Source organism: Gorilla gorilla, chromosome 10 (genome assembly GCF_029281585.2).
Source record: "Gorilla gorilla gorilla isolate KB3781 chromosome 10, NHGRI_mGorGor1-v2.1_pri, whole genome shotgun sequence".
NCBI lineage: Eukaryota > Metazoa > Chordata > Mammalia > Primates > Hominidae > Gorilla > Gorilla gorilla.
Genome location: NC_073234.2, coordinates 115,733,276 through 115,756,178, shown reverse-complemented (window position 1 = coordinate 115,756,178; position 22,903 = coordinate 115,733,276). Strand labels below are relative to the sequence as shown.

General features: G+C 35.9%; 1 protein-coding gene across 3 annotated transcripts in view; it reads right to left on the bottom strand.

Annotated features, from left to right (window-relative positions):
* Positions 1-230: 230 nt before the first annotated feature.
* Positions 231-22,903, bottom strand: part of SCYL2 (SCY1 like pseudokinase 2) — a 70,139-nt gene continuing 47,466 nt past the window's right edge. For all 3 annotated transcript variants that reach the window (XM_019039298.3, XM_004053741.5, XM_055358754.2), the window contains exons 10-18: positions 22,165-22,287; positions 16,761-16,874; positions 13,644-13,776; positions 11,076-11,194; positions 6,107-6,207; positions 4,682-4,748; positions 4,467-4,562; positions 2,867-2,986; positions 231-1,845 (exon numbers count right to left, since the gene is read on the bottom strand). In XM_019039298.3, the coding sequence (XP_018894843.1) occupies positions 1,201-1,845; positions 2,867-2,986; positions 4,467-4,562; positions 4,682-4,748; positions 6,107-6,207; positions 11,076-11,194; positions 13,644-13,776; positions 16,761-16,874; positions 22,165-22,287 (1,518 nt within the window). In that variant the 3' untranslated portion in view covers positions 231-1,200. The remainder of the gene's footprint in view (positions 1,846-2,866; positions 2,987-4,466; positions 4,563-4,681; positions 4,749-6,106; positions 6,208-11,075; positions 11,195-13,643; positions 13,777-16,760; positions 16,875-22,164; positions 22,288-22,903) is intronic.

The following is a 22,903-nucleotide window of genomic DNA, read 5'->3' as shown; positions in this document are numbered from 1 at the left end:
AGCAAATTAAAGAAAAATATCAGAGAAAGGTTTTGAAAAATAAAGCATGTTTCCTGTTAAGAGAATTGATTCTTTCCTTCCTAAAAATGGCTAATAGAAATTAAAATGTTTAAACAAAAGGTTCCTAAAATTCCTAGAAAAAAATTGAACTTCAGTAGCAGTAATTAATGAGGTCAGACTATCATGGCAAGCTGAAAATCTGTTGGTGGTCAGAAGATACAACTGCTCAATTTTTAGAGAAGTAAAGTTTATTACATTTGAAACAATACAGCAGAAACCTCAAAAGTTTACTCATAAATATAGTTTAATTCTTACAAATCTTCTTTTGAAAACGCAATTCATATATGCTGCAACCTCAGAAGTTTGAATTTGAAATGAAATATGAAGGTAGTAGTCAGGGAAGTCACATCAGAGTGCCTTGTCAAATATCCAAACAAATCAGCACACACCTCTTCCGTGATACAGGAGGAAAAAAGTGATTCTAAATATATCCAAGTGAATGCAGAAAAATACATTACTATTTGAGGCAGACCATGCTAAAATATAATTTACAATGATTAGTTTGCACTTAAGATGGTTAATAACGCATTTAAACCAATGAAATGAAGGTTAAGTTGAATTTTGTAGTATTTGCTCAGTCTCTGTACTAAACAATAGTTTAACTGAAAAGTTTGGAAAAAGCAAATAACCTGATACTTCTCTTTATGCTTATCATCTTCTCACTGTCATCTTAAATGCAAACAAATCAATACAGCATCAAGATTTTTTACATATTAAAATGAAGACTAATGACTCATAGACTGTGTACCATATAGTACTTAATAGATGAGCTTGCAATGACCATCACCTCAATTTTTTAAATAACACCAAGATCCACAAGCCAAAATAAACATTTGATTAAAAAGTTATGTTATTCAAGATAACTCAGTTGTCCTTTTTCTCTTTGAGATTGGGAAGGGCTGGGTCTTTAAAAACCTGAAGAGGAGTTGGTAAGAGGAAAAAAATCCTCAATGCTTTAAAAAAACTCAACTGGTTAGAAGTCCATACAACTACTATGCTGGCATGGACAGAGATGTTCCCTGTCACAGAACTGTTCACTTTCCCATAGAAGTACTTCCTCCAAGCCAACTATATAAAGATGTAAATCAGCTCACCCATGATTGAAACTGAAATAATCCTTCAAAATAGAAGTAAGACACCTCACCCAAAAAGATCTTTTAAATCATTGCTAGCTGAACTGCTATTGGTCATAGTAGTTGGTGGCTGTGCAAAGTTCTGTGGGTTAAAGAAAGGATTACCCTGCATACCAAAAGCAGATTGTCCTATCACGTTCATCTGTGTCCCCATTACTGAACTGCCCATAGCTGGAGAACCTTGAGGAGGTACAAACTGATTAAGCCACTGATTTGGTTTCTGTTGTGATAACTGGTTCATGCTAACTTTGGGTTTCTGAGGGCCAAAGAGATTATTAAGGGCAGACATATCTGTGGGTCTTTGTTGGGTCTGCTTTGCACCAGCAGGAGGAACACTCAAAGCATTGAAGTTTGGCAAAGTGGGAGTTGTTCCCAGAGTCATCTTGGTCACTCCAACTGTGCTTGGACTACTGTAGAAGTTCTGGTTTGTATTAACGGGCATGTTGAATCCTGAAGTCTGAAAGCCCATATTGGCATTTAGGCCATTTGTCAAATTTCTCTTTGTATTATCAGTTGGTGTAGAAAACATCATACCAATGCCCATGGAAGGAACAGAAGTGAAAGTACTTGAAGCAGAAGATTTAGGGGTACTAACAGAAAGGCTGGTCAAGGATGACATATTATCCATCAATGTGTCTGTCAAGTCCTTAGTCTGAAAAATATGAGAGAATTACTTTATCTCTAAGAAATATAAATTACTTTATAATTAGTAAACATTTGACAGATTAAATTATAAAGGACAAGTTAGAATTAAGCTCAATGGTCTACACCAAATTAGCAAACTATAGCCTGCAGGTCAAATCCAGCCTGCCACCTATTTTTGCATAGTTTTTACAGACGAATATTTGCAATCGATTTGATGATAGGGAACACTAACTTTAAACTCCAATTAAGCAAAATATTATCTTGTCAAAAAAAGAATCGCATTCTTCTTATTCTATATTACAAAAAATACAGTAATTTTTTACTATTATTTGTATAGTTTGAATTTCATCAAAACTTTATAGGAATTTGTTTCCTCTATTCTTAAAAAAGTACCTACAAAATATTCTCAATTTTGCCTCTTGGCCCGCAAAGGTTTTTCTCAGAGAAAATGTTAGTGATTAAGAGGTAACAAAAAAATAATTTAAAGAAAGCTTTTAAGATAAAGTTCTCTCTGAAACCAGTAACAGTGTAAACTCTCTACAAGCAGGGCCCTTATTCACTGCCATAGCACCAATACCTGGAACAGTGCCTGGAACACAGGAGAAAACAAATACTAGCCAGGTCATGTAGGTACATCTTAAATCAAGTTACAAATCTAACTATAATTGAAAAGTCAAACACAGAAAATAACTTTAGCTCAAAAATATGTTAAGAGCATGAATATAATATTCTGATCATTTCAGAGTGAACAGAGTTGAATGAGTACTATGAGTCCTAATCTCTTTTAAGAACCCTTCCTATTCTTCTAGCTTCTTCTTTATTGGTAACAAGCATTGTCACAAAACATTATACATTAGGCAGGTTATAGCTGAGTTGGAAAATCGTTTATGCCCATACTTCTTAGAAACCACATATTAAGGTATTATTTGAGATATATTTTTATACAAATACTAGTAGACTAAGTTCTATACCACCTTACTCCTTAACAGTAGTATTCTGGAAATTACACAAAAGAAATGAACTCTGACCTGTTTAACAGTAGCAATAGGTGTGTGCACTTGGGGTTTAAGAGGCTGCTGGCTTTTCAGCTTCTGTGCCTGCTCTTGTTCTTTTGCTAATTTTTGTTTTTCTTCAAGTGTAAGTGATGCCTTAAAACAAAATAAAGCAAAAAATCAACCGGCAATTTCTTAAGTCCATTTGTAAAACAAAAGATAATCTCTTCAGGTAAAGGACATCTTACTACTTCACTGAAAAGCAAACTACTCTTGTCTTGGTGATTGTCACAGTAAGCTGTATTTCAAATTACTATATAATTTAACTTTAGATAAAAACTCATAGGATCTGTGCAAAAGTATTTCCAGTATGAAAATAATAATTATTTTAAAACCATTCATTAGAATCACTTTTTTCCAGACAATGATAATAAGATTTAGTGATTTCATTCTTGAAAATTGGGAAATCTTTTTAAACTCTAATCTATCTCACCCCAACAATATTTTAGGAACTCACAAAAAGCGAAGAACGAATGAAACAACATTAGCAGTTCTTTCACTGCTGATGTCTACAGCAAATTTGATGTCTTGTCTTTTATCAACTTTGCTAAACTAAAAGCTCACAATGTTCTCTTACAATTTTGTAAACTACTATGTCCAGTAGTCCCTTAGCTTTACACATACAGTATTCACATTTATGAATGAAGAGAAGAATGCCCTCAGCAGAAGTCACAAACTGACTTAAAGTTTTTTTTATTGGATGCTAACCAAGAGAAAAGTATCCTATTATAGTTTAATATTCAAAATCAGAGGGGGAGCAAAATTTTAGCAAGAAATAGAGAAGAAAAAAATGTGCTCAGATTTTTTATCTACTTATGAGATGGAATCAGATCTATTTTGAAAATCCTCTTTAAAATATTGTTGGTCTGCCATTAATAAGTCATGTATACATCATGCACCCCTGCTGGAATAAACCAAGAAGGGTACATCATCACTTCTGTAGTATGCCTGCCAAAAATGTACAACTTTAATCCAATTATGAGAAAACATGAGACAAACTCAAATTGATGGCCATGCTACCAAATAACTGACCAGTACTCTGTGAAAGTGTCAAAGTGAAAATCTGATGGACCATAAAAGTTGACACCATGAAATGACAGAAGATGAGGTTGCTAGGCTCAAAAAGAATGGAAAGAGTTTGGAACTCAAACTGTTGGGAATGTAATGAGTGGGAGAGAAATTAAAATACTGAAGAGCAACAATCAGAGACAGCCTAGGATAGCTGGACAGCACAAATCTAGAGTAGAATCCATCAACACAGGAGCAGAAGCAAAGAGAGACAATGGGATTCACCAAGGGATGTGACTGGCAAAGTACAAGAGAAAGGACAAAGGAGTCAAGGAGTCTATAAATATTACCTTGTGGCAAGTCAAGTAATAATGGAAGCTAAAAATCTTAAGTATGTTTATTCTCAAAATGGGTTAGGGTCATGTTTAACTGATAAAGCAATTTCAGAAAGATAATTACAAATGTTTCTTGTTAAGCTGCTGAACAGTATTTCCCAACAAAAAGCTGTGGTTTACAGGAAGTCCTACAGCATAAATAAGAGGGCTGAAAGAACAGTAAGGAAACTCACTCTTTTATGTTTATTCTGTAACCCGTCCTCTTTATTTTCGGACTCACTGCCAGTCAGAAGGTCTGCTCCAATGTTGTTAAAAACTTTGTCAATTTGCTGAAATAGAAAAATGTCAGTAATTTAAATAAGTTCAATAAAAATGTGATTTTGCTGCTTAAAGATTAAAAGCCCTCCAGATGAAGCATACTTTCTACAAAAATTAAGCTGCTTCTTACCTGATTCCCAATATTTGTAACTTTTGTCTCCTCAGAAACATTCATTTGATTTCCTATATCCAAAGATCTGTAGGAGAGTTGAATTATGATAAAACAATAAAAAGAAATGCATATTTTTAAATACTCATGCCAAAAATTATTTATTCACATGGAATTTATTAGACCCCAATTAAACTCTTTAAGAAGAGTCATCTTTTCCATTATTTTCTACTGTTAATGTTTGCTTGCCCCAAAAATAACATTTGTATGTAAGTCCATTTCTTAAACACAACATTGGGGATTTACTGGAGAATTTATTCAAGGTGTCATAAAACCAGTCAAGCATGGTTCTCTTGTCAAAGAGCTCAACATCTCACTCAAAGACAAGATATAATATGGGGAATTCAATGTGATTAAGTTCTGAGTCTGTGATACTAACAATGAATGCTATAATCACTGTTATGTGAGCCAGATCTATGTCCTGAGAAATAGGTAAGATTTAGATAGGAGGAAGAAAAAGGAAGGGTTCATTTGCCAACTCAAATATAAATACTTGTTATTAAAAAATTATTTCTACCTATAATGCATTTTAAAAATTATTTCTCCAGATTTTTACGTTAACATAGTCAATCCATCAAACACCACATACATACACACTATAGAATACTTCAAGCATACAAAGGGCTATTTCACCTATTTCTATACCATGTGGATTTACTTTAAGTCTTCATCTTGTGGGCAGAAGCTAAAGAGTTTCTACTTGGGGACCTTGTTCATGATTTATATTAATTTTACTGATTTTTAGATGTTTTTTGGTTCAGGATCAAACTTTAATAGGTATCCTAGATTCATGTGTTTTACTCTGGAGCAAAGAATATAGTGGGGCTTCGATTTTAATAAACTAGATTCAACAGTCAACGATTTCCATCTTTGCCTTCTTTGAATACTAGTTTTCTGCAAATAATTTAGAAAATCCTCCCTAAAAATAAAACCAGGTGAATGTTGTGATGCTAAATATGAAATGAATGCTCTCTAAATGTTTGTGGGGCTAGAGAAGAGAGAATGAAAAAAAAATCAAAACACTAGAAGTTCATAAATTTAAAAAATTTTCCTAATTGGTGCTTTTAGTTTTCAGCAACCTGAGTTTACAATGCTAGTGGCTATTGCTGACAAGACATTTTTCAGAAACAGAATTTTCTTTATGTAGATAAAATGCTAAAATTATACCATATTACACTTTTGTACTCAGAAGTGACACTAGATTTTTCAACCACATTCTATTTTAATTCAGTTCAACTTATTAACATGATGGTAAATTTTGAAATGTTTTACATATGGTCAAATTTAAATCCAGCAAGTTTTCTATTCCATATTCCAGAAAATCAATCATAAGACAACTATAATTTCACTCCCGGACCACATATAATTCATGTGCAACCTACTTACTTCTGCTGTTCTTGCATTATATGAAGTTGCTCCAGTTTAGTCTTATGTTCAGACTCCAATCTATTAAGCATTTCTTTTATGACGGAAATGAAAGAATTGAACTGGTATAATGAGAAATTGATACAGTTACAATGTTTCAAGTTAGCAGCAAATGTAATCAATTAAGATAATTCAGTAAGTTAATCATAATATTCTCCATTTTTACCAGTAGAATAGGATCCAGTCATAGCGCTGATATTCAATAAGAATGATACATTTAAATTCGGCATATCATAGCAAGCTTTTATAATACCTTTGGTGATGACATGATAGTTGATGAGGCTTTTAAGTTCCAGAAAACATGTCTCAATAATGAGTTTTACTCCCGGAGTTGTTTAATAGCTATTATTCAGGGGCCTTGTATAAATTCACCCTTAGCAGTTATACATTGATCTTCTTGGGATAATTCAAAATTAACCATCTGAATTTGTGCCTTCTAGAAATAATCCATTTAATAGGCATAGAAAATTCCTGCTTATTCAGATTGCAATGACATATCTGGCTAAAATAAATCCTGTTTTCTGACAGTTGAAAAATTAAATGTACATAATCCAACTTTCAAATAATTAGATTTCATAAAGCATACCTAGCACTATGTCTTAACATAGTTTAAGCTTTGGTTAATTTTGGTCAACTGCTGATCATTCATCCCTATGGTACTTCATTCAGGATCATCATAAACAACTTATTTGAATAACACCACATGTTACAGGAAGAATCTAGAAATGGCTCTCCTCCTTTCCCCAAATTTTATAACTACATTTTTGTGTTGAGTGTTTATACATACACTATTTTATTAATCCTCACAACTCTTCAAAGTAGGTTCATTAATATTTCCAATCTACAAATGAGGAAACTCAGGCTCAATGAGAGGTAAAGGAACTCAGAGATGCTAGAGAGCTCATATGGCAGAGCGAGAATTCATTCTAAGCCTGTCTCCAAAGTCTGCACCCTTTTCTACTACGTTATACTGCTTCTCACCATGCTCTATCAGCAGCAGCTTCTTCATCTTATGAGAAAGTCAAAAGGCATGTTTCCAAAGCAGTTTACTATGATTGACTTTCCACTGATTAGGGTTCCTAAAACTTTTTATTGAAGTATAATATACTAACACAAAAGTCTACATGTCAAAGCGCACAGACAAAAAAAAAAAAAAAAAAAAAATCACAATTCACACAAATTGAACACACCCAATGTAACTAGTAGCCAGATAAAGAAACAACATCGGTCCAGGCATGTGGCTCACACCTGTAGTCCCAGCACTTTGGGAAGCCAAGGCAGGAAGATCATTTGAGCCCAGGAGTTTGAGACCAGCCTGGGCAACGTGGAGAGACCACATCTCTACAAAAAAATACAAAAATTAGCCAGGAGTGGTGGTACATGCCTGTAGTCCTAGCTACTTGGGAGGCTGAGGTGGGAGGATCACTTGAGCCCAGGACGTCAATGCTGCAGTGAGCTGAGATTGTGCCACTGCACTCCAGCCTGGGAGACAGAGTGAGACCCTGTCTCAAAAAAAAAAAAACCAAAAATAAAAACAAAAACAAAGCAAAATCATTGTCAACATCCCAGAAGCTTCCTTATACCCCCTTCCAGTCATTTTCCACCCTCATACTCTTTGGGTAAACTTTATTCTGACTTCTAGCAGCATAGTTTAGACTATTGTACTTTATATAAATGGATCATTCAGCAGATCCTCTTCTATGCCTGGCTTCATTCACTCAACATGTTCGTGAGATTCATCCGTATTGTTAAATGTCGTTTGTGCAGAAAAGAGTTAACACTGTAGGCCTAAACTGCTATCCTCGAAAACTCCTGCTTGCAAAATTGGCCTTTAGCTGGTGTCTGGGAACTCAGATTTCAGAAAGGTTCCTATTATTAACTGGTAACAGTGGTTTACTTGCCTAAACTGTTTGTACAAAGAATATGTTCTATGCTGAACACCTGCTTTCCTTCTGGGAGTTTGGAATTTGAGTACATGCCAGGCAGAGGGTGTTACTTGATCAGACCTCATTGAAAACTCTGGACACTGAGTCTCTAATAAGTTTCCCTGGTTGGCAACATTTCACATGTATAACCACAATTCATTACAAGGGGAATCCTGCGTGATTTCACTGGGAAAAGACTCTAGAAGCTTGTGCCTGGTTTCCCTAGACTTTGTCCTATGAACCTTTTCCCTTTCCTGATTTTGCTTTATATCTTTTCACCATAATAGAGCACAGCCTGGGCATAACTATATGCTGAGTCCTGTGAGTCCTCCTACTGAATCATCCATTCTGGGGGTGGTCTTAGAAACCCCCCTCAAACGCAAGTTATTGATTATTCAGTGGACTGCTGCAGGGCATTTGCTGTTTTTTATTCAAATGCTGAAAGTGTATTTTCCTAAGTTACTTATCTTTGTCACTTAATGTATAATAGATTTAAATCATCTTAAATCAGAAAGGAACTAAGAAGGCAGTCTTAAATGAGAAACCCTGACCATGAAACAAATGGGAAGGCAGACCACATCCATGCTAAACTACTGTAAAATACAAGAAGATATGAATCAAAATATTTGTTGATGAAAATAGCCACCCCCCCAACCCCAAAAAAAACCCTCTAAGCTGAAGTAAATTAACACAACATTTCAAACGGAATTAGAGACAGGGTCTTGCTTTGTCATCCAGGCTGGAGTGCAGTGGTGCAGTCTCAAATCACTGCAACCTTCACCTCCCAGGCTCAAGCAATCCTCCCACCTTAGCTCCCTCTGGTAGCTGGGACTACAGGCACACACCACCACACCTGGCTAATTTTTGTATTTTTGTAGAGAAGGGGTTCCACCATGTTGCCCAGGCTGGTCTCAAACTCCTGAGTTCAAGTGATCCACCTACCCTTCCCTCCCAAAGTGCTGGGATGACAGGAGTGAGCCTATATATCCTAAAATAAGCATTTGGGAATATTTAAAAACACTAAATCAGAAACATGAGAACTAAGAACAGAAATGACAAAAAGCTGAAGGCTGTTTTAGGCATATTATCCTATTCCTCTCCAATATTCACTGTCTCCCTTCTTGCCCACCCTAACCTCAACTCTGCTATCCAAGATATGAAGAAATTACCAAACCAAAAATTAAAATCTAGGGGGCCGGGCATGGTGGCTCATGCCTGTAATCCCAGCACTTTGGGAGGCCGAGGCAAGCAGATCACTTGAGATCGGAGTCTGAGACCAGCCTGCAACATGGTGAAACCCTGTCTCTGCTAAAACTACAAAAATTAGCCAGGCATGGTGCCTCACGCCTGTAATCCCAGGTATTCGGGAGGCTGAGGCATGAGAATTGCTTGAACCCAGAAGGCGGAGGTTGCAGTGAGATGAGATTGCTCCACTGCACTCCAGTCTGGGTGACAGGGCGAGACTCCATCTCAAAAAAAAAAAAAAAGAAAAAAAAATTAAAACCTAGGAACAAATTTTCAGAGGCTTACCCTATTACTTCAAATGAAATGTTCATTCTGATTAGTTTTATAAATTTCTCTACCTCCAAAACTCTGCTCACTCAGCACTCTCCCCAATGCCAAACGCTCTCAACTTCCAGCTTTCTGCTTCCCTCATTGCTGTAATTCACTCTCAGTTCTAAATCCTCCCTGCCTATCCATCTCTGATGCTCTCAGTTAAACAGTTACCCAACTCAGTCTTTTCCATTATATTTCATTAAATACTAGTTCTGTTGTGAACAAAAATGACTCATCTCTACTCTATATCTCAATTTTCTCTCAATTCAATTAATATTTTTGCTTCTGTCATCGCACTAAGTGCTGGGGCTATAATGAAGAATAAGCTCTAATAACCAGTCTTTGAGGAGTTTCTAATCTTCAGGAAGAATCAGTCACATAAGAACACAGCTGTGACAAACAGCGATAGAGGTATGCAGAGAGACAATTCCATAATAATCTTTGGACACATTATTCCTTTACTCAAACATTTACCACACCTTGAAAGTTCAAATACCTAAACCAGACAGGCATTTAAAGTCTACCTATTCTAGTCTCAATTTATCTTTCTCCCATTATTCTCCTACTGTATTATATATATCTCCCAATCAAATTGAATTATTCCTTCCCAGTGATATATAGACTCTTAAAATGGTTCCCAATTATCTCCTCCTCCTGCCATTCATGCCCTTGTGGAATCCCCTATCTTTGAGTGTGGGCTGAACCTGTGACTTGTTTCTAAAGCAACAGACTATGGCACAGGTGATGGGGTATCACCTCCTTGATTACAAGGGACTGTAATTTCAGTCTTGCTAGCAGACTCTCTTTTGCAGGCTTTGATGAAACAAGTTGCCATGTTGGAAAGTCCCATGTGGCTAGGAACTGACAGTGGCATCCAGCTAATAGCTAAGAATGGAGGCCCTACGTACAACAGCCCAAAAGGAACTGAATCTTGCCAACAACCATGTAAGTGCGCTTAGAAGTAGATCACTCCATAGCTGGGCCTTGAACGAGCCCCAAGTCCTTTACTACAGCACTGTGAGAAACCCTGAGCAGGGAATCCAGCTAAGCCATGTTCTGGCCTGACCCACAGAAGCTGTGAGATAATAAATGTGTGTTGCTTTAAACCCCTAAGTTTGTGGTGATTTGTTCTGTAGCAATCAATAAATAATGAATATACTCCCCAAACACATTCTATAACTTTGTTCTTCATTCATGTCAATTTCCCAGCCCCAAATTTAAAGTAGTCCCAAATCCTACATATTTCTCAACATCCTGCTCATTTACTATTTACCAATGACGTATTTAACAATCTATCCTTCCACCCACAAACTTTCTTCATTTAGTTCTGTGGCATATTCTCCCCTCACCCTTTTTTTTTTTAACCAATCTTTGTAATATATTTATATATCTAATGCCAAGAAAAAAGTAAGCTGAATAAAATGCATAAAGCACAAAAATACTCCTACCTGATTAAGATTAAGATTGTTTTCAATACTCAGGGGAATAAGATGAGGCAACACTTTTCCAGCCAGCTGCTCTTTGGTGATTCCCAACTTCTTATGAGTAAAAGTACATTTGTAAATACCTGATAGAAAAGAATGTGACAAATTTTATAAGTTAACACCATAAATTCATAGAAATCATGAAAATAATATATGTATATTAAATCCCTTGATAATCTGTGTAGTACAAGTTTTTCCCAATTAATGCCTAGAATAATGATGTTCTTACATATGAATCAGAATGATTTCAGCCTTTATCATCAGGCCAGATTTAAACAACATGACATATTTATCCTGTGTTCTTTTGGTTTAGGAGTACATTTAATGATAGCATAACATTAGAAGCTTATCAGAACCAGGTTCAATTCTTATTGTGCAGCAGTAAGGTTACAGAATGGCCTTCTATTCTGAAACATCTAAATATATATTTCAGAAATCATACTCAAGGCATCTATTTCAAAGGGTATAGTATAGGTACAGTCAACATATAAGTTCTACACCTTTATTCACTTCTTCAGCAAATCAAACTCAACATGTTTGAAATTTAATAACTGAATTCAATTCCACAAAATCCTTCCCTATTGTCTCACCTATTTACTCAATCTTCAAGACCCTACTTGTTACATCTATCCACAAAGCCTTCATTTGGTAAACTGAGTACATTTCCGCCTCATTCTCTGAATGCTTTTGAGTTCTAAGTGTTTTGTATATAATCCAAAGCTTTGTGAAATACCATCCCCCATTATTCTGCTCATGTGCACATGACTTATATACCCAAAGAGTAACTTTATTGGGCACCTACTAAATGCTTATTTGCTGAGCACTATGCTTGTTACTTTCCCTTTGTTTCAGTGAAGTCTCACAAGAATCCTAAAATGACGTTAGTCTCATCCTCATTGGATAAATAAACTTTTCAAAGTCACCTCAAGAACTGACAGAGCCAGGATTAGAGCCAGGGCTCAAATTTCTACTATGCCAAACTCCTGCTCAAAAAGACTTTTTTTTTTAAGACAGGGTCTTGCCCTGTTGCTCATGCTGGAATGCAGTGACACGATCATGGGTCCCTGCAGCCTCAACCTCCCTGGTTCATGTGATTCTCCCACCTCAGACTCCAAGTAGCTGGGACTACAGGCGCATGCTACCACACCTGGCTAATTATTGTATTTCTAGTAAAGATGGGGTTTTGCCATGTTGCTCAGGCTGGTCTTGAACTCCTGGGCTCAAGTGATCTACCCACCTTGGCCTCCCAAAGTGCTGGGAATACAGGTGTCAGCCACTGCATCCAGCCAAGAAGACAAACTTCTTTCTGCACAAAAGATTCATGCGATATCCCTAGAGTACCTTCCATGTCTATAGAGGTCCACAATAAATACTTGCTAACCATTCCCACAAATATTTACTGAGCAGTTTCTGCAGGCCAAGCACTACATTAGGTGTTAAGAATACATGGATGAATAATATAATTTTTCTTAAAAATTAACAAAGAACCAGGCGGTAATCCCAGCACTTTGGGAGGCCGAGGCAGGTGGATCACAAGGTCAGGAGTTCAACACCAGCCTGGCCAAGATGATGAAACCCTGTCTCTACAAAAAATACAAAAAAATTAGCCACGCGTGGTGACAGGTGCCTGTAATCCCAGCTACTCAGGAGGCTGAGGCAGAGAATTGCTTGAACTCGGGAGGCGGAGGTTGCAGTGAGCTGAGATGGCACCGCTGCACTCCAGCCCGGGTGACAGAGCGAGACTCCATCTCAAAAAAAAAAAAAAAAATTAGCAAACAACCTTAAATTAAATGAAAAATGAACTTGTTAAATGTTTTTGTGACTCTATAGCTATGCCTATTTTATTAGTGCAGCAGACCCCTGGCATTTTCAGATTGGACTTCTATAACTTTAACTATATATAAATGATTTCAGAGTTTCTTAGTAATTTGTAATTATGCTGAGAGAACAGAATGTCCTATAAGGTTAACATGCTTCATCAGCATATCACTTAGCCACAAAATATACTAATTAAGACTTAAACATATTAGAAAACCAGCTCCTATCACTTATCACTTGTATGATCTTGAATCACTTATTTTACCTCTCTGAGCCTCAGTTTCCTTATAAAATAGAAACAATAGTACCTATTTAATTGAATTTGGGGAAGAATAAAATAAGGTAATGCAGAGAAAATACTTTGCCTCTTACAAATTGAGTATCAAATAAACCTCAGATATTACTACTAAGACCAGTATCAGCATTTCCAGTAGCTTTGTTTGCCTCTCTCACTTTGTACCATTTTATGGGGAAAACTACATGCTATCATGATATTTGTAAAGCTAGAATTCTTAAATATCTTATTCCTTTATAAATGTCAAGATTCTACTGCTTTTGCTAAACTTAAAGAGAAAAGTTATATTATGGTATTTATCACATCATTCTTCAATTATGAAATGCTATATACACGAAAGGAGAGTATAATTGTTTTATAGATTGGAAAATTTATTTGCATGATAAAATAGCATCAAATGACATTAAATTTTCAGCTACCTAAAATTCCCATGAGGACCGCAGGTTCCTTGGATGGAATTTGTTGTAAGAAGGGTAGGATATCATCAAGTACAAACCACTTATCCAAGTATTCCAAAATCTTTCCTAAGCACACTAATGAATTTACACGAACCTATTAAAAGAGGTAAATTACATTAGTCATTAAAAGTTTTCAAAATCTAGAACAAAATATTTAAGTGTAAACTTAATCTTCATATAAATATGTTAAAGTCTCAAGAATAAATGTAGATTTAGAAGCTCTCATCCTTTATCAACATAGGAAATTCACTTATTTACTAATTTTCCTGGCTTGTTTCACAAAGAATTTATGATTGCTTCACCAGGTCACTAGTGAGCTAAAGTCAAGGAATGACTACAATCTTGTAGCATTTTAAAGTGATTAGGATTTGAGAAACTTTTACTACATATGTGTTACTATCATAAGAACACTCCTTTGGGGACATTTGAATAATAAAAAGGACTACATTCTTTGCACCAAGTGATCATTTTCACCCACATTCCAGTATTTTACTCTAACTTGGGTTCAATTCATTCTTAAACTAAATATTTTAACATGTGAAGGTATCCATATATGTGTTTTCTATTTCCAAATATACAGTTATTAAGACCTCTTATTTAGAAGCTTTTATCAAAATTCCATATGCTCTTGACTATTTGATAAATACATCATACCCTACTTCTATTTGGAATTTCTTAAGATAGAATATCTTTAAGTCAGGACCATAGTATTAATAAAACTCCAGTTTTCAAAAAACAGTAAACCAACAAAGGCAGAAAATAATTTTGTTGGCTAATAAAGCATCATAGTTCTACAGGAAAAATGGGGAAAAATTTCCATTTCTAAAAAACAATGTACAATCGTTTTCTGAAATTAAAACACAAGAGATATTATAAATTCAAAAAGGTATCTGAACGCTTAACTTGTACTCATAATTCGTTTTATAAAAGGAACAGCTGCATTCTACTGAGATATATATATATTTTAAGCAAAACCGAAAATACTAATTTTATTTACTTTTAGGATATATAAAATATTAGTCACGTAAGTAATGAATAAATATAGCTCTTGGAGGATTTTACCTAACTCTGTGTAGAATTTTTAAAAATTTTATTTTCAGGGAAGAGTATTAAGACACAATTCTAACTCATGATTCAGGAATTTCCTAGTCAGAATTTTAAAGTTTTAGAGACAGAGGACTATGAATACAATTTGGGAATTCCTATTTGCCACTCTGAAGGTAGGCAGAAGCACTGAAAGTACTATCCAAAATCCACTTAAAAGGTGACATATAAAATGTAAATCCATTCCCAGTTACTGTTCTAAATATAAATACATTCATTATAACTTCTTGTAAACAACATGCCTTAACGGCCAGTTGGCATCTTAAAAAGAAACATACATATAACTGGGCAGCAATTCACATCATTTAAGTATCCATGTTTCCCATTTCTACATACCCCTACATATGCTCAGAACTGAACTAGAACACGTACTCGTTTTGCTTTGGTTTTGGATTTTTTTTTGGCGGGGTGGGGAGCAGCGGGGGCTTGCTCTGTCACCTAGACTGGAAGGAGCAGCACAATCACAACTCACTGCAGCCTCGACCTCTTGGTCTCAAGTGATGCTCCCACCATGCCACCATATCCAGCTAAATTTTTTTATTTTTAGTAGAGACGAGGTCTCGCTGTGTTGCTCATGCTCGTCTTGAACTCAGTGCTTGAGATCCACTCGCCTCAGCCTCCCAAAGTGTTGGCATTAAAGGTGTGAGCCACCATGCCCAGCCTACAACATGTACTTTGAGAAAATGTATGTTAATATAAATTTATGCTGCCATAAAATAAGGTACATAGTATGATTGTAAGATCTTTAAAAGGGCATTTTGAAAACTAAATTTTAAGCAGTATATTACTACCATCTATTTTAAAAATTCAACCGTAAAATTGAGAATTTTAGAGAAAACAGCTACTTTTAATGATAGTGAAGACTCAGAGAGGCACAGTGACTTTTCAAGGTCACAGGGGTTGTTAGTAACAAAGTGAGAATAAGAACTAAAACTTCTTGACTTTATTTCATTTCATACTTGTTTGTTTCAGTAATGATTTCTTTTTCTACTTTGGTGTTACATTTTCCATTTCAAAGCCTTTCAACCAAGAAATGAACTAAAATAGATTCAATGGCTATAAGATAAAATCATATCATTCAAATTACTTTTGCTTATAATTTTATTAAGCTGTTTATTTTTATTTAAATTCACATTCCACCAGATAAAGACGGGATCTCCAGAGAACTAGTTTTACAAAATGCAAATTTAATAATATGCCCGTTATCGAAAATCAATATAAAGAACTGGTCAGGCAAAAGAGAACATTTCTCCCTCTTTAAAGCTGCTATTTTGAAGACAGCATTCAATATTACTTCTATAAAGAAATATAAATGTGATAAACTATTATATGTAGTGTTAGAGAAAAGGTTGGGGACATTTATTGCTTTCAATATGAGATAATGAAAACTTCGTTATTAATTCTACCTTCCTTGACTAACAAGTAACTGAATGTTAAAATTTTGTATTCAAAGAAGGTAACTATTTCCTTGGTCTACATTTTTTAGTACAACTATTTATCCTACTTGTATTCACATTAATTTATTGCTTTCTTGTACTCTACCTTTTTAAGAAGTGGGCAAGTCAGTGAGAAATAAGACATTTAGAGACCAATAACTAAAAATAAAGGCTATTTATAAAAGGAAACTTTTCAACAAGTTTTTACGCTTAGATACCAAGTTAAACTCTCATAATATTTTTAAACTAACAACAAAATAAATTCAGTTAAAGCAGAAAAGGATTAAGAAAAAAATAATCACCCAACTTTTTTACTGAAGCACTCAAAGTAAAGGGACAGCAAGTAAGGTTAGGAATGCAATATTATAAATTATGTATCAAAGAAAACTACAGCTCATTTTTATAGTACTACATACAAGTTATCTACAGCCAAGATGAAATACATCAACAATCTATAAAAGGGTTATTAAACAATAAGAAAATGATTTAAAGCACTGACAAGTGAAAGAAAAACAAAAATTAATATGCAATTACTTACAGCAAGGGAAGACGTTTGTAGACAAGCATTTTTAATTCTTGGTATCAAAGCGTTTTTCATGGATGGGTAGTCTATAAGATTTGCAAAGGTTGGAATGATGTTTAGACAGAGCTCCTATCAAGAAAATAAACTGAATCAATATTAGGGAAAGACTCATCTTTTCTCTCTGATATTATAAAGTTTTGCATTTGCATGGCTAAACTGTCATATAGTTTGAAATAAATTTTCATATATATTATTTGGTCCTTTCAACAACTCTTTGAAAAATGAATGGTTATAATCACTTTTCAGTTTTACAGATGAGAAAAAAAGCTCAGAAGACATTACTCAAAGTCATACTAGGTCATAATAACTAGTGTATGACATCCAAACTCCCTGATCTCATTCCTAATCTCTTTCTTTGATAACACAAGTCCTCGTTTATCTTTAAATAACAAGAACACATAAGTTTTGCTATCTCTCAGAAGAAAGGAAAATCAAGTATGAAATCATGTAAAAATACTCCTCTCAAGTAATTCTCTTAGCTGTTACATATATCCATATGATAACATACAACACTTTTTTAAAAAAAAATATCGAAAGGAGTGTTTAATTTTTTTTTTTTTTTTCTTGAGACAGGACCTTGCTCTGTCACCCAGGCTGGAGTGCAGTGACGCAATCATAGCTCACTGCAGCATCAACCTCCCAGTCTTGTGCGATCCTCTGGCCTCAGCCTCCTGAGTAGCTGGGACTACAGGTACACGCCATCACACCCAGCTAATTTTTTTTTTTTTTTTTGAGACGGAGTTCTGCTCTTGTTGCCCAGGCTGGAGTGTAGTGACATGACCTTGGCTCACAGAATCCTCCACCTCCCAGGTTCAAGCAATTCTCCTGCCTCAGCCTATCGAGTAGTTGGGATTACAGGCACATGCCAACACACCCAGCTAATATTTTGTATTTTTAGTAGAGATGGGGTTTCACCATACTGGCCAGGCTGGTCTCAAACTCCTGACCTCAGGTGATCCACCTACCTTGGCCCATGCCCACCTAATTTTTCAATTTTTTGTAAAGACAAGGTCTCACTATGTTTCCCAGGCTGGTCTCGAATTCCTGAGCTCAAGCAATCCTCTCACCTCGGCCTCTCAAAGTGCTAAGATTATAGGCATGAACCACTGAGACCAGCCTTAAAAGAGTGTTTAATAATTTTTAGAAGAAAATTGAGGACAGAGTATTACATAATCCCAATTCTTTTTTTTTTTTTTAGTTTTCTTGGGTTTTTTTTTTCTTTTTTTTTTTTTTTTTTTTGGAGAGTCTTGCTCTGTCACCCAGGGTGGAGTGCAGTGGCAAATTCATAGCTCACTGTAGCCTCCTAGGCTCAAGTGATCCTCCTCCCCAACTCAGCCTCCCAAGTAGCTGGCACTACAGGCATGCACTGCCATGCCTGGTTAATTTTATCATCTTTTATTTTTGGTACAGACAAGGTCTTACTATGTTGCCCAGGCAGGTCTCAAACTCCTGGCTTCAAGGGATCCTCCCACCTCAGTCTTCCAAAGTGCTGAAATTACAGGTGTGAGCTACGGCACCTAATCCCAAGTTCTAAAATGTGTAGGTACCTGTGTCTATCCATACGCTTAGGAAAAAAGACTAGAAGGATATATATGAAAATGTTAACCATCGTCATCTGTGAGAGCGAATTTTAATTTTTTTTTTTGTTATTTGTAAGTACTTCCAAATTCTGAAACTTAAAGCAAGCATAACTCAGAAATGGGGGAAAAAAAGATTTAAAACATTCTTGTTAACTAATGTGGTGCCATAGTAGAAATGACAACTGGCAATTCTGGGAATAACAGGAAAACAGAGGGATGACTGGGGGCTAGGGAACTAAATGAGAAAATGAAAAGAAGAAATGGCTTGAGAACTAACTGGCTAAAAGTACACACATCTCAGGCAGTTTATGAGAGATGATCCTTGTAGCAAAGCATAAGAGAAGGGATCACTGAGGAAAACGGAAGCACAAATGTGAATTAGGAAGGATACTACTGAAAATACTGGCAAACTTCAAGACATCCATTTATAGTTAGAAGACAGAAATAAATTAACTACTAAGAATCTGTTATCAGAACACTGGATATATTTTATTTGCTTTAACTTATTCTTAGGCTTCCAAAAGGCAAATGTAAGAGAGTTAATTGTTTGTATCCACTCAGAACTATTAATGATTAAGTGATTGATAAAATTTAAAAATGAGCCAGGCATGGTGGTGTTATGTTCCTGTGGTCCCTGCTACTAGGAAGGCTGAGGGAGGATCACTTGAGCCTGAGAGAGCGTGGGAGGTCAAGGCCACAGTGAGCTAAGATTGTGCCACTGCACTCAAGCCTGGGCCACTGCACTCAAGCCTGGGCAACAGAGTGAAAGCCTGTCTCAAAAATAAATAAATTAATTGATTAATTAAGGACCACAGATGGGAGAAGAGAATGGGCAAGTGTAAGCAGTCAGTGGGACACTATGTTCCTATGTTCCCGTAAGGAGCTTCCTTACAGAAGATCAGGCTTTAAGACAGAGAGACAGAGATAGGCAGACTTACAGGAAAGGACCCCCTAACACCTGTATTATTAAAAAGCGACTGGAAAGTGCCATGCTGTCCAATCAAACTCAGAGCAGGAGGTTACAAAGAGGCAAATCTTAAATTCTGTCTAAATCACTTAGCTAACATAGGGGAGAGCTCTCTCCCGAAGAGGAGACAGGATGAGGAACTTTATTTATTTATTTATTTATTTATTTATTTATTTATTTATTTATTTTTGAGACGGAGTCTCACTCTGTCGCCCAGGCTGGAGTGCAGTGGCACGATCTCAGCTCACTGCAACCTCCGCCTCCCGGGTTCAAGCAATTCTCCCTGCCTTAGCCTCCTGAGTAGCTGGGATTACAGGTACCCGCCACCACACCCAGCTAATTTTTGTATTTTTTTAGTAGAGATGGGGTTTTGCCATGTTGGCCAGGCTGGTCTTGAACTCCTGACCTCAGGTGATCCGCCTGCCTTGGCCTCCTAAAGCACTGGGATTACAGGCATGAGCCACCGTGCCCAGACCGGGATGAGGAACTTAATAACAGCCGGGATGAGGAACTATTTTAATAACAGGAGATTGCAAAACACAAAATCAAACCTCAAAGGAGTCTAATGAGCAAATTCTCAGAAACTTCTGTTTATTTTACACTTTATAATGGGTGGTGGGTGGTGGTGATGAAGATAACTTCGATATCCATTTAAAAGGTAAATTAATTTTCAAAAATTGTGTCTGATATACATGTTTATAATGCCTCTTTTTAAGAACCCTACCTTTTGCAAACCATCTTCTACCTGTCCAAATGTTTTCAGAACCATCTCTAGCCTCTTAAATATTTCTAATCAAACTTAACTTTAAAAATTTCAATTTAAAAATGAATTTCAGATGTTACTTTCTAGCCTACTATTTGCAAGAACCTGGAGGAAAAGATTTCTTATTTCTTGCTTTCTCTAGGATTCTCCTAATTGTTTAGATATGCTTTATCAACTAAGCAGTGCTAATTTCATGACTAAAGACTTACACTGAATGATACCAGAAATGCTGGTTTCCCCAACCTGGCCAACATGGTGAAACCCCGTCTCTACTAAAAATACAAAAAAAATTAGCCAGGCATGGTCGCCCATGCATGCAATCCCAGGTACCTGGGAGGCTGAGACACAAGAACTGCTTGAACCCAGGAGGCGGAGGTTGCAGTGAGCCAAGATTGCACCACTGCACTCCAGCCTGGAAAAACAAAGGAAGAAATGCTGGTTTCCAAATCTTAGCAAAGTTACAAAAGTCAATCTGAATTATATACTACTTCAATAAAATACTTGCTGACACTTATTGGTCAAATTAACTATAAAGAAAAATGGATTTCATGTCACTTAATCTTCCCCTCCCTCTTCTTTAATATCACTAAATATAAAACAAGTTTGGCTGCACAGAGCCTGTGGGAATGTTTTGTGAGGCTATAATTCACAATTTCTTTAGAAAGAACTAAGAAATAGAGGTAGACACACCTTCCCCACTCATTCATGTCATTTGGACAAAGGCAGCATACCCTCAACCTTTAAGAAGGCAAATCTAATTATAAGGAAAAAAATGTTAACATCAACCTCACAGCCTTGAACAAACGAAATAACTTAGCAGACAAAGACTGAATTAAGTCCAAAAAGTGACCTTAAATATGTAGTATTAGGTTCATATTAACTTTAGAGTAAATAACTTAAAAAAAATCCTATTTTACTAAAATGTCTATACTAGCAGAGACTATAAGCTTTTACTACAAAACCATCCTGCAATGAGATGTTCTTAACATAAGTATGTATTTTCAAAGTGAAAAAACTAAATTACACTTTTAATAGTGATCTGGAATTTCTTTCAGACAAAGAACTCATAGAACCAAAATTTTAATCGCAAAGACTACAAAACTAACAGTTTGGCAAAGTATATGGTGTTTTAAGATTGCCTTTGTGGAACAAAAGTTATGACTATACATGCATTAAGAATGGTCACACTAAATTACTGTCTGCTTTCCCATCTACCTGCTGTACAAATTAACTTCATTGCAGAATAAACATCATCTCTACATAGAAAACTGAGTTACCAAGCAAGAAGGAAAATTATGAGTATGGGAAAATACCTACTCAATGTTTTCATGAGAAAAAGGCACATGTGGCCACGCACGGTGGCTCAGGCTTATAATCCCAGTACTTTCGGAGGCTGAGGCAGGAGGACCACCTGAGGTCAGGAGTTCGAGACCAGCCTGGCCAAAATGGCGAAACCCTGTCTCTACTAAAAATACCAAAAATTAGCCGGGTGTGGTGACAGGCACCTGTAGTTCCAGCTACTAGGGAGGCTGAGGCAGGAGAATTGCTTGAACCCAGGAGGCGGAGGTTGCAGTGAGCCGAGATTGTGCCACTGCACTCCAGCCTGGGCGACAGAGCAAGACTCAGTCTCAAAAAAAAAAAAAAAGAAAGAAAAGAAAAAGGCACATGCATCTTCGGAATTTTTGTTCATAATTATCAGTTTAGAAAGAAGCAGAAAGATGAAGGTATACAATAATACAAACTACAATATATCAAATCTTCTTCCATAATAGTACATTTCTGATAAATAAAAGCAACAAATCTACCTCATAATGCAGGTATTATGTACACAGACTGATTACTTTTTTCACTTACAATACACTGATTCTTTAAATTAGTTAGGAGTGAATATATTTTAGTTACAGTATATCAATAATGTGATTCAAAAGATAAATATATTTACTATTGAGTTATGTATTTTATGACTTAAATCCAAAATGTACTTTATACCTCTTCTTCTGCTTTAAGAATCAAAATCATCATTAAAGAAAAACAAATCAGATACTGTACCTGGATCTGAATGGAAGGAGCTTCTAGTGCTCTGTAAACCATGGGTAGAACGCTGTTCTTTATCTCATCAGGAGGGGTTTTGGTTAGTAGCAAATCCATTTTTTGTAGGAAAATTAACAAAATCTGTTTAGAAAATGGAAACAATGTATTAAAACCTGGAATCTTTAAGAGATTCAATATATGCCAAATGTAAAGCTTCTTCAAAAGAATAACTCATGTATTTTGACACTCACCATGTTGCTAGCCTGAATGCGTGGAAGACAAAAACACACAAATCAAGTCTCTTACATTTCTGGAGGCACAATATTTAACATCTGCTCTGAGTTTAAATGTTAATTAAATAAAGACTAATCTCCTCTCACATATCTACAGTAATCTATCACTTGCCCACACATATCAACTATCTGGAAAGCTACAGGGTGAAAAAAGCCAGTAAAGTGAGATATCCCAAAGAAGTAAAGTCCATCACTTGGCTTCTATGAAGCTCAAGAGAAAAAGAAAGTACAGAACTGAGAAGGAGTATAAGAAAAAATTCTAGACGCCAGGTGCAGTGGCACACACCTGCAGTCCCAGCTATTTGGGCGGCTGAAACAGGGGAATTGCTTGAGCCCAGAAGTTAAGTTCAGCCAAGGCAACATAGCAAGACCCTATCTCTTAATAAAATTTTTTTTTATTTTAGAAAAAAATGTTTTTAAGTTGTCCCTGGTCATTCTTCCACATACCTAAATTATAAGGAACA